The sequence below is a fragment of the Lacerta agilis genome, chromosome 9 (assembly GCF_009819535.1).
Source record: "Lacerta agilis isolate rLacAgi1 chromosome 9, rLacAgi1.pri, whole genome shotgun sequence".
In the NCBI taxonomy this organism is placed as follows: Eukaryota; Metazoa; Chordata; class Lepidosauria; order Squamata; family Lacertidae; genus Lacerta; species Lacerta agilis.
Window position 1 is genome coordinate 62649944 of NC_046320.1, and position 10220 is coordinate 62660163.

A 10220-nucleotide genomic window follows, 5' to 3' on the forward strand; every position below is an offset into this window, starting at 1 on the left:
TATGGGGTACACAAGAGCCCTTGCTAAGTCCTTTGCAGGTTCTCCATTGGTAGGAGTAAAAAACAGAGGCCAACCAGAGAAGATTGAGAAGCAAAGCAGCTAGTAAGCTTGATCTTTATTGAAGCTGTTGCAACAGTGGTGTTTCTCAGGGGGAAAAGACCCAGAACAATGCAGCCATGCTCTTATAAAGACATTTCAAAATCCCTCCTGGAGTCTAGCCCACCCCTAGAAACAGCATCCAATCACAGAAGAGGTGTCACCCAAGACCCCCACCCAGGTACATCAGAGCTACATCACAAATTGGGGAGGGTCAGAGGAGGTAACTTGGGAATTTTCCACACCTGTGCCATCTCTCCTTGACCCCTCCCAGACACACATTTCTGCAAAACAAAAGGTTTCCTCCCTGGCCGGTAGGGCTAATAGCTGTCCATTGTGAGGGAAATGGCCCATCCTCAGGCAGAGACTTCTCACCTCCTCCCTGCAGATGAAAACACTTGGCCAGCTAGGAGTCAAAATGGAGTGAGGCCTGTCTTTCTGTGCTGTTTTCAGACATGTGGCTTTATTTGTTTGGTAAATTAATAATATATATATATATGTGTGTATGTGTGTGTGTGTGTGTGTGTGTGTGTGTGAAAGACCTTGAAATTCTTACAACACATGTCAAACTGAGACGAACCATGGTTTAGTTCAAACTCACTGACTCCCAAGAAGACTGCAGCCATTTTACTCCTCCCCAGACTTTTTAGGTCAGCACAGCAACAGCAGAGGAACCAGAGACCAAATTGCAAACATGCGCTGGATTATGGAGAAAGCCAGAGAGTTCCAGAAAAACATCTACTTCTGCTTCATTGATTATGCAAAAGCATTTGACTGTGTCGACCACAGCAAACTATGGCAAGTTCTTAAAGAAATGGGAGTGCCGGATCACCTCATTTGCCTCCTGAGAAATCTCTATGTGGGACAAGAAGCTACAGTTAGAACTGGATATGGAACAACTGATTGGTTCAAAATTGGGAAAGGAGTACGACAAGGCTGTATATTGTCTCCCTGCTTATTTAACTTATATGCAGAATACATCATGCGAAAGGCTGGACTGGATGAATCCCCAACCGGAATTAAGATTGCCGGAAAAAATATCAACAACCTCAGATATGCTGATGATACTACCTTGATGGCAGAAAGTGAGGAAGAATTGAAAAACCTTTTAATGAGGGTGAAAGAAGAGAGCGCAAAATATGGTCTGAAGCTCAACATCAAAAAAACTAAGATCATGGCCACTGGTCCCATCACCTCCTGGCAAATAGAAGGGGAAGAAATGGAGGCAGTGAGAGATTTCACTTTCTTGGGTTCCATGATCACTGCAGATGGTGACAGCAGTCACGAAATTAGAAGACGCCTGCTTCTTGGGAGAAAAGCAATGACAAACCTAGACAGCATCTTAAAAAGCAAAGACATCACCTTGCCGACAAAGGTCCGTATAGTTAAAGCTATGGTTTTCCCAGTAGTAATGTACGGAAGTGAGAGCTGGACCATAAAGAAGGCTGATCGCCGTAGAATTGATGCTTTTGAATTATGGTGCTGGAGGAGACTCTTGAGAGTCCCATGGACTGCAAGAAGATCAAACCTATCCATTCTCAAAGAAATCAGCCCTGAGTACTCACTAGAAGGACAGATCCTGAAGTTGAGGCTCCAGTACTTTGGCCACCTCATGAGAAGAGAAGAATCCCTAGAAAAGACCCTGATGTTGGGAAAGATGGAGGGCACAAGGAGAAGGGGACGACAGAGGATGAGATGGTTGGACAGTGTTCTTGAAGCTACTAACATGAGTTTGGCCAAACTGCGAGAGGCAGTGAAGGATAGGCGTGCCTGGCGTGCTCTGGTCCATGGGGTCACGAAGAGTCGGACACGACTGAATGATTGAACAACAACACAGCAACTATGCTAAGGTTTGGGTTAGTGTGTCTGAAGCCAGGATGTGATCTCTCCTCCCTAACCACTAACTGTACCCATGGTTTGTTCTGTGCTTGCAGGTTGTGATTAAGATAGGGAGACCTGAACCGAGATCCTGGATTCAAGACAACACACTAAGCATACTCCCCTTTGCATAGAGTGACCCAAGAAACTTCAGCTGAAATGTGCATGCCAGGCTTGCTTTCCATCCCATTGAGCAGACTTGCATACTTGGCAAAGCTCAGCAAAAAAAAAAAAAAAGCCTGCCGATTTGACTTTGATTGCAGGAGCAATTTGGGATTTGATGGCTCTCTGCTGGAGATAAGGCTTGAAAGTGGTGGGTTGATTTTAAGCTATTCATAAAACCTAGCACAATACAGTCCTTTTAAGGTCTTTGTTCTAGGCACTTCTAAACGTGAGCACGCATTTACAAATAGACTTAATGCAAATAATAAAGGCTATGCAACATAGGCTAAAATAGGATTTCTCCAATCATCCAGAAGTTCTTTCATTCCACAGTTAGCTAATCCAAGGGCCAAAAGGCAGCCAAAGTGGGATTATGGGTTATCACCAAGGACAGGAAATAAATTGTGAGCCTGGCGGCTGCAGGGTCCCCTTTTGCTTTCTATATATGGGATAATGGGTCAGCAAACTTTTTTCAGCAGGGGGCCTGTCCACTGTCCCGCAGACCTTGTGGGGGGCCGGACTCTATTTTGAGAAGAAGAAAAAATAAATGAATTCCTATGCCCCACAAATAACCCAGAGATGCTTTTTAAATAAAAGCACACATGTAAAAACACGCTGATTCCAGGACCGTCCACGAGCCGGATTTAGAAGGCGATTGGGCCAGATCCGGCCCCCAGGCCTTAGTTTGCCTACCCATGGAATCATACCATAAATCAGCATCCATAATTACACGAATCTTATGTTCACGTCATCTAGCAAAGGTGCAAAACTTCACACCTTGGCTAGAATAAGCAATTCATTTCCACAGATTTCACTCCAGATCAACCCCGCTAAGTCTGTCCCCTGAGATTTTACAAGAGAAAAGCCACATTCCAGCACAACTAGGCAGCGTAATGTAGCACCGGTCCCTGACCCCCACATTCCCCGTAGATATTTCCCTTGGCAACGGCACCAATCTGCGCTGCTGTCTTCAGTTACCCCACAGCACCCTGTAGCAGGTTCTTTATATTCCTCCCCCCCCCCCCCGCCAACTTGCCTTTCATTTTCCCCATATCAGTCTGCAAACTGTATCACTTCCTCCATCCTATCTACTCACTGCTTTAACTTTTGCTGGGCTGCTGATTGGTTGATTCCTACCCAGTTAGGATTGCTAGCCAACCTTTAACCATGGTTTGTTGTTGGCTTACCGGTACATCTCTTGGCTCAAAACAAAATAAAAAATAAATAAATTCCTTCCAGTGACACCTTAGAGACCAACTAAGTTTGTTCTTGGTATGAGCTTTCGTGTGCATGCACTCAGGAAGACCAGAATGATTCAGTTACAAATCCTCTACCCCATGGGTAGGCAAACTAAGGCCCGGGGGCCGGATCCGGCCCAATCACCTTCTAAATCTGGCCCACGGACGGTCCGGGAATCAGCGTGTTTTTACGTGAGTAGAATGTGTCCTTTTATTTAAAACGCATCTCTGGGTTATTTGTGGGGCCTGCCTGCTGTTTTTACATGAGTAGAATGTGTGCTTTTATTTAAAATGCATCTCTGGGTTATTTGTGGGGCATAGGACATACATTTTTCAAAATATAGTCCGGCACCCCACAAGGTCTGAGGGACAGTGGACTGGTCCCCATGCTGAAGAAGTTTGCTGACCCCAATGCCCAACCACATCTATGTCCCATTTTCCCAAACAGCTGGTGCCATTTCACTGATGGGAAACAGAAAATGTCAAGGCCCCTAATGCATGAGCAGCTGACCTGTAACGTTCTATAAGTTACTCAGCTACAGCCTCCAGCATCCCTGACCACTGGCTGAAAGAGGTTGGAGTTCACCAAATTATGGAGGGCCACAGCTCCCCCACACCTGGCCTAAAGCAAACACTTCCTTGAGAGCTCTGCTGGTTAGAGCATAGTGCTGGCAATGCCAAGGTTGCAGGTTTGATCCCCGCATGGGACAACTGCATATGCCTTCCAACTCTACGATTCCCCAAATGCTGTTATGGAGAAAAATAATGCCAATGAAACAATGGCTCCAAAATTGCCTTCCAATTTTGTTATCCTTCATATTCCCACATTTTTAATCTCAAGAGCAGAGCTTAGCATTCCTCTTCATAAAGAACCACGCAGAAAGATTGTTTTTGCAGTGAGCTCTTAATTCACTGCTCCACTGAAGCAGCTAATTATATTTAATATATCTAATTCTAACACTAACCGATGTACATCCTCACACCTGATTTAAGCTGTCAGTTGTCCTGTCAGTCTTATGACTCATCTCTTCCCCTTCTCTGGTCCCTTGCCTGCCCCCAACTTTCCTCCACATTCTCCACAATCTTCTTAAATATCTCTTGGAGACTCTTGCACCACATGCTTGCCCTTGGAGTCTCATTGTCAGAGCACATGGCATAGCATATTATAGAAAAGGGGGGGAAAGCCACAGGAAAGGGAACGAGGAAACAAAAAGAGATTAATAAAGGGCAAGGACGAGATATGATGTGCAGTCAGAGGAGAGAGGAGATAATAAAAACCTGCAGGATTAAACTATGTCGGGACTTTTTCCAAAAACTGACTTTCGCCCCCGGAGGATAATGCTTCTTGCGTTTAGCATTTTATTGGTATAAGTCAGAAGCAGCACTTTCCTCAAGTCTACAGAATGGAAAGGGGACAGGACTAGTCTCTGCTGCTGAAAGTTGGGCTTTGTTTAACTGCTTAGAGTTCTGTTTGTGTTTTTAACAAGCAAATGATACGTACCGGTATATACTGTATCTTTAAAAATTAAATAACTACAAATAAAATAGTAACTTTATGTGCACATAAGTTCCGGGTTGAATTATGGTGCTGGAGGAGACTCTTGAGAGTCCATGGACTGCAAGAAGATCAAACCTATCCATTCTCAAGGAAATCGGCCCTGAGTGCTCACTAGAAGGACAGATCCTGAAGCTGAGGCTCCAGTACTTTGGCCACCTCATGAGAAGGGAAGACTCCCTGGAAAAGACCCTGATGTTGGGAAAGATGGAGGGCACAAGGAGAAGGGGACGACAGAGGATGAGATGGTTGGACAGTGTTCTCGAAGCCACTAACATGAGTTTGGCCAAACTGCGGGAGGCAGTGAAGGATAGGCGTGCCTGGCGTGCTCTGGTCCATGGGGTCACGAAGAGTCGGACACGACTGAACAACAGCAACAACTCTTTTCTTTCTCAAGTTCAGGAAAGAATGCGCAACCAAAGGTGAACAGGCAACTTCCATTAGAAAGGCAGAAAAGCATCTGAAAAGGGTTGGGCTGTTCAGAATGGCACAGTTAAGCAGGGGAAGGCCTTGTACTGTGCTAGGTAGCTTGTGTCACACCGTTATAGTTGCTGTGCCCTGGTTATACCTAGACTGGACTACTGCTATATTCTCCCCATGGGGCTGCCTTAAGAGACAGTTCAGAAACCACAACTGGTATAAAATTTGGCTGCTAACTTGTTACCAGGAATGTGGCAGTCAGAACAGATCTCATGGATATTATACCAACTGCGTTGCTTACATACTGACTTCCAGGCTTAATTTAAAGTGCTGGTATTTGCCAAGTCCTAATAGCCTGGGGCCAGGTGATCTTAAGAACTGTCTCACCTGCTTGGGCTGCAAGATTAGTTTTGGAGGTGCTGCTCACTGAGCCAGCTTTATTCGACTGGCAGATACAAAGGACAGAGACCTATTGGTGGTGGTTCCAGAACTATGAAATTACCTCCATGGAAAGATCCAAGAGGCTCCTTTTCTTCCAGCTTTAAGATTGGTTTTGAAAACTGTTCCTTCCCCACTGTTTTATTTGCTTTTATTGACGCTGGTTGTTCCCCCCCCCCCAAAAAAAACATATTAACTGTATTGTTTTTATATATGCAGAAAAGTGGGATATAAAGAAACTGAATAATAATAATAATCAGTAATTGCCTGAATGATTATCCATGTTTGTTTATTACATTTTAAACCATGTTTGATAGTATACAGAGGCTTGATATAGTACAGAGGTCAGCAACCTCCGCCCCATGGGCCGGATGGCCGGATGTGGCCCACAAAGGCCGTTTTCCTGGCCCACGAGCCGCCCGCCAACCAAGCTGCCCCTTCGGCAAGCTCCCGGTGCACTGCGCTAAACCAGCGCAGTGCGGGGACTTGCCAAGCGGCGCTGGAGATTGTGTCTGTGCATGTCCCGACGCCGATAATCGCTTCTGCACATGGCTGGATAACCTTGCCAACACCTGATATAGTATGATGGCTGTGAGTGTGAAGGCTGCTCCCTGCAAGGCCCTTTCCACCTGGCCTAGGGGGCAGGGCTCACACTCACCCAGCCCTACTATGTTAAATATGTATTCTGTAGTTGACCTCCTTTGTAATGTTTTACTTTGAAACCTTAAGATAATATTTTGGTTTTCTGTTATGTTGTTTTGACTGCATACTCTATATTCCTCAGATGGGCGGGGTACAAATAAATTGTTGTTGTTGTTAACTTTCTTCAGATTGTTTTATGTTTTATTGATTTAATATGCTGTAAACCGCTTTGGGGACACGGGTGGCGCTGTGAGTTAAACCACAGAGCCTAGGGCTTGCTGATCAGAAGGTCAGCGGTTCTAATCCCCACAATGGGGTGAGCTGCCATTGCTCGGTCCCTGCTTCTGCCAACTTAGCAGTTTAAAAGCACAAAGTACAAGTAGATAAATAGGAACCGCTCCGGCGGGAAGGTAAACGGCGTTTCCGTGTGCTGCTCTGGTTCGCCAGAAGCGGCTTAGTCATGCTGGCCACATGACCCGGAAGCTGTACGCCGGCTCCCTCGGCCAGTAACGCGAGATGAGTGCCGCAACTCCAGAGTCGGACACGACTGGACCTAATGGTCAGGGGTCTCTTTACCTTTATCTTTAAACCGCTTTGTGTTTTTTCTTAAAAATATAAAGCGGTATAGAAATTAAATAAATAAATAAATATAACATACAATATAGATAGAATATTAACACAGCCAGCCATCCACTGCAGCAATCAGTGGAGCCAACTTGAGTAAAATGGGGGTGGGGGAGCAGATAAGCCCTGCCCTGCATACTTGATCAAATGACACGGTGTACGCACACCATTTGAATGGCAATGCCCATCAATTTTGGGGTGGGGGAGTGAAGATCCATAGGAGTTGGCTGCTATGACATCAATAGAACACATTCAGCAGGATGTTCACAGTAAATGGAACAATATTCCCCTCCTCACTATCTAACAGATTAAAACAAAAAAGTTCCAAAACCGACATTGCTTCCTCACTATCCCAAAAATAATTCAAGTCAATCCAGCGTGTTTCTCCCCCCCCCACTTGTTTTTTAATCACCTCACCCACAATAAAAGGGGCTTTTTTCGGGGGGGGTTGCAAAATCCGGCGCGAAGGCCAGCTACTGCGTATCAGAGGGGGCTGGTCCTCAAGAGATAGTCCGGCTTCTTTCCCTTCAGAGAGAAGTGCAGCAGGGAGCTGGCAAAAGTTAACTTCCTCTGCAGTTGCTCCTTAACTGCTGGGGTTCCTCCCCTACCCCGTCCGGGCTCCAGGACTGCAATGCACTCTGCACATGCTCGGGTGACCTCTCGGCTCTCAGGAACGCGAGCCCCCCCCACACACACACACAGAGAGAGACACTCGCCTCCAAGTAATACAGGTCCTGAGTAGTGATCTGCGAATCCAGGTAATCCTCGTAGGTGTTGAACTGGGTGAGGATGTGGTCCAAGGTGGCGCTAGCATCTTCGCCCTCGATGCCCGCCATCGCCGACGCTGCGCAGCCTCAGAGGCCGCGGCGTCCCTGGCAACCGTCTCCCCCCCCCTCGCGGGGAAGCCCCGCCCACTCTCCTCCGAGCTGCCAATCGGCTCGGCGGCGGTGGGGCCTGGCCACGCCCTCTGCGTCGAAGCGACCAATCGCTTGTCAGCGCTTTTCCTATGAATGGATACCAAAGAGGCAGCCCGCGTAACTGATAGCATTTGGTTTAAAGCGCTCCCCTCGCCGGTGTTTTTAGAGGATGGATTCTGGACCTTCCTCCCACCTGTGTACTGTATCATAGAATCGTGGAGCTGGAAAGGAACCCCTAGCGTCATCATTCTAGACCAACCCCCCAAACCTCCAAAGAAGGAGCCCTCCCAGGAGCAGTTCTTACTGTCAGAAAGTTATTCCTGCTGTTTAGTTTTAGTTCTTTAGTACCACGTGCAGCCTGGGCCCACTGTCTTCATAGGGCTTGCACTCAAGCAATAGCTCAGTCCTATGAAAGTCAGGTGAACCTAACCTATGCGGGGGGGGGGGAATCAATGGGTTTTGACACACCTTACCCTGCAAACGTTTCCGTGCACTGCTCTGGTTCTCCAGAAGCGGCTTAGTCATGCTGGCCACATGTTCCGGAAGCTGTCTGCGGACAAATGCCGGCTCCCTCGGCCAGTAAAGCGAGATGAGCGCCGCAACCCCAGAATCGCCCGTGACTGGACCTAATGGCCAGGGGTCCCTTTACCTTTACCCTGCAAACAACCTGCCTGAAAGGCTGCATAAAGGTAGAGGTAACGGGACCCCTGACAGTTAAGTCCAGTTGCGAATGACTGGGGTTGCAGCACTCATTACAGTATACATGAAGGAGTGTCTCCACCCCCATCGTTCTACCCGGACACTGAGGTCCAGCGCCGAGGGCCTTCTGGCAGTTCCCTCACTGCGAGAAGCCAAGCAAGTTACAGGGAACCAGGCAGAGAGCCTTCTCGGTAGTGGCACCCGTCCTTTAGAACACCCTCCCACCAGATGTTAAAGAGGACAACAACTACCAGACTTTTAGAAGACATCTGAAGGCAGCCCTGTTTAAGGAAGCTTTTAATGTTTGATGGATTACTGTATTTTAATATTTTGTTGGAAGCCACCCAGATGGACAGGGTATAAATAAATTATTATTATTATTATTATTATTATTATTATTATTATTATTATTATATTACAGGCCAAGGGTCATGTGGGCAGCACACCAGAAACCAGAGCAACACACGTAAACGCCGTTTACCTTCCCGCCGGAGCGGTACCTATTAATCTACTTGCGCTTTTTGGCATGCTTTCGAGCTGCTAGGTGGGCAGGAGCTGGGACAGAGCAACGGGAGCTCACCCCACCGTGGGGATTCAAACCCTCGGCCTTCTGATCGCCAAGCCCAAGAGGCTCAGTGGTTTAGACCACAGCACCACCCACATACTTACCTGGTATATTTACTTGGGAGCAAATCCCATATCACTTCTCAGTAAACACGCCTATATAAGAATGGTACCTCCCAACGCATAAATGAAATGTCAGGCTTCATCACTGACATATCAATTCCTTACGGAAGATCATCAGTTTTTGTGCCATATTGGAGAACTGCTTAGCTCAAAGTACGCTGGGACCATTGGCTGTTTATTTATTTAATAAGTTTATTTTTAACCTGCTTCTCAATCGAAGATTCCCAAGGCAGAGCACAATTAAAATTGATTTGCTGACACTGAAGTATTTAGGAAACGTTTTGTAGTTTCCCACATCATGGTTCAGAGTTGGGCTGCCCTACCTAGAGGCAAGGTGAGGCAACTGCCTCGGGTGGCAGGATCCACAGGGGCAGCAGATCTGGCGACTACTGCAGTAGCAACAACTTCTGCAATGTGCACCTTGGAGGCCGGATCTACCAGTTCTTCGGCAGCCCCACCACCACCATGTGCCGCCTCTACAGTGGCCTCTCAGCAAATAGGAGGTGCTGCTGGTCACCTCCTATTAATAGTGGCTGCCCTCTGGAGTCTCCTGGGCTCTGATTCAGAGCAGGCCCCTTTCCCCCCCCCCCATGCAATGGCCTTTGATTCCCACTTTAATATTGGGTAAGGTTGATTTGATTCCTGCTTTAGTTACAGGTAGGTAGCCGTGTTGGTCTGCTGTAGTCGAAACAAAATAAAAATTAAAAAAATTCCTTCCAGTAGCACCTTAGAGACCTACTAAGTTTGTTCTTGGTATGAGCTTTCGTGTGCTGGGAGGGCGTTCCACAGGGCGGGCGCCACTACCGAGAAGGCCCTCTACCTGGTTCCCTGTAGCTTTGCTTCTCGCAATGAGGGAACCGCCAG

General features: G+C 47.1%; 1 protein-coding gene across 3 annotated transcripts in view; it reads right to left on the reverse strand.

The window, feature by feature from the left end:
• CFAP299 (cilia and flagella associated protein 299) overlaps window positions 1-7933 on the reverse strand; it is a 334008-nt gene extending 326075 nt beyond the window's left edge. For all 3 annotated transcript variants that reach the window (XM_033160820.1, XM_033160818.1, XM_033160819.1), the window contains exon 1: window positions 7770-7933. In XM_033160820.1, coding sequence (XP_033016711.1) covers window positions 7770-7889 — 120 coding nt within the window. In that variant the 5' untranslated portion in view covers window positions 7890-7933. The remainder of the gene's footprint in view (window positions 1-7769) is intronic.
• Window positions 7934-10220: the final 2287 nt, after the last annotated feature.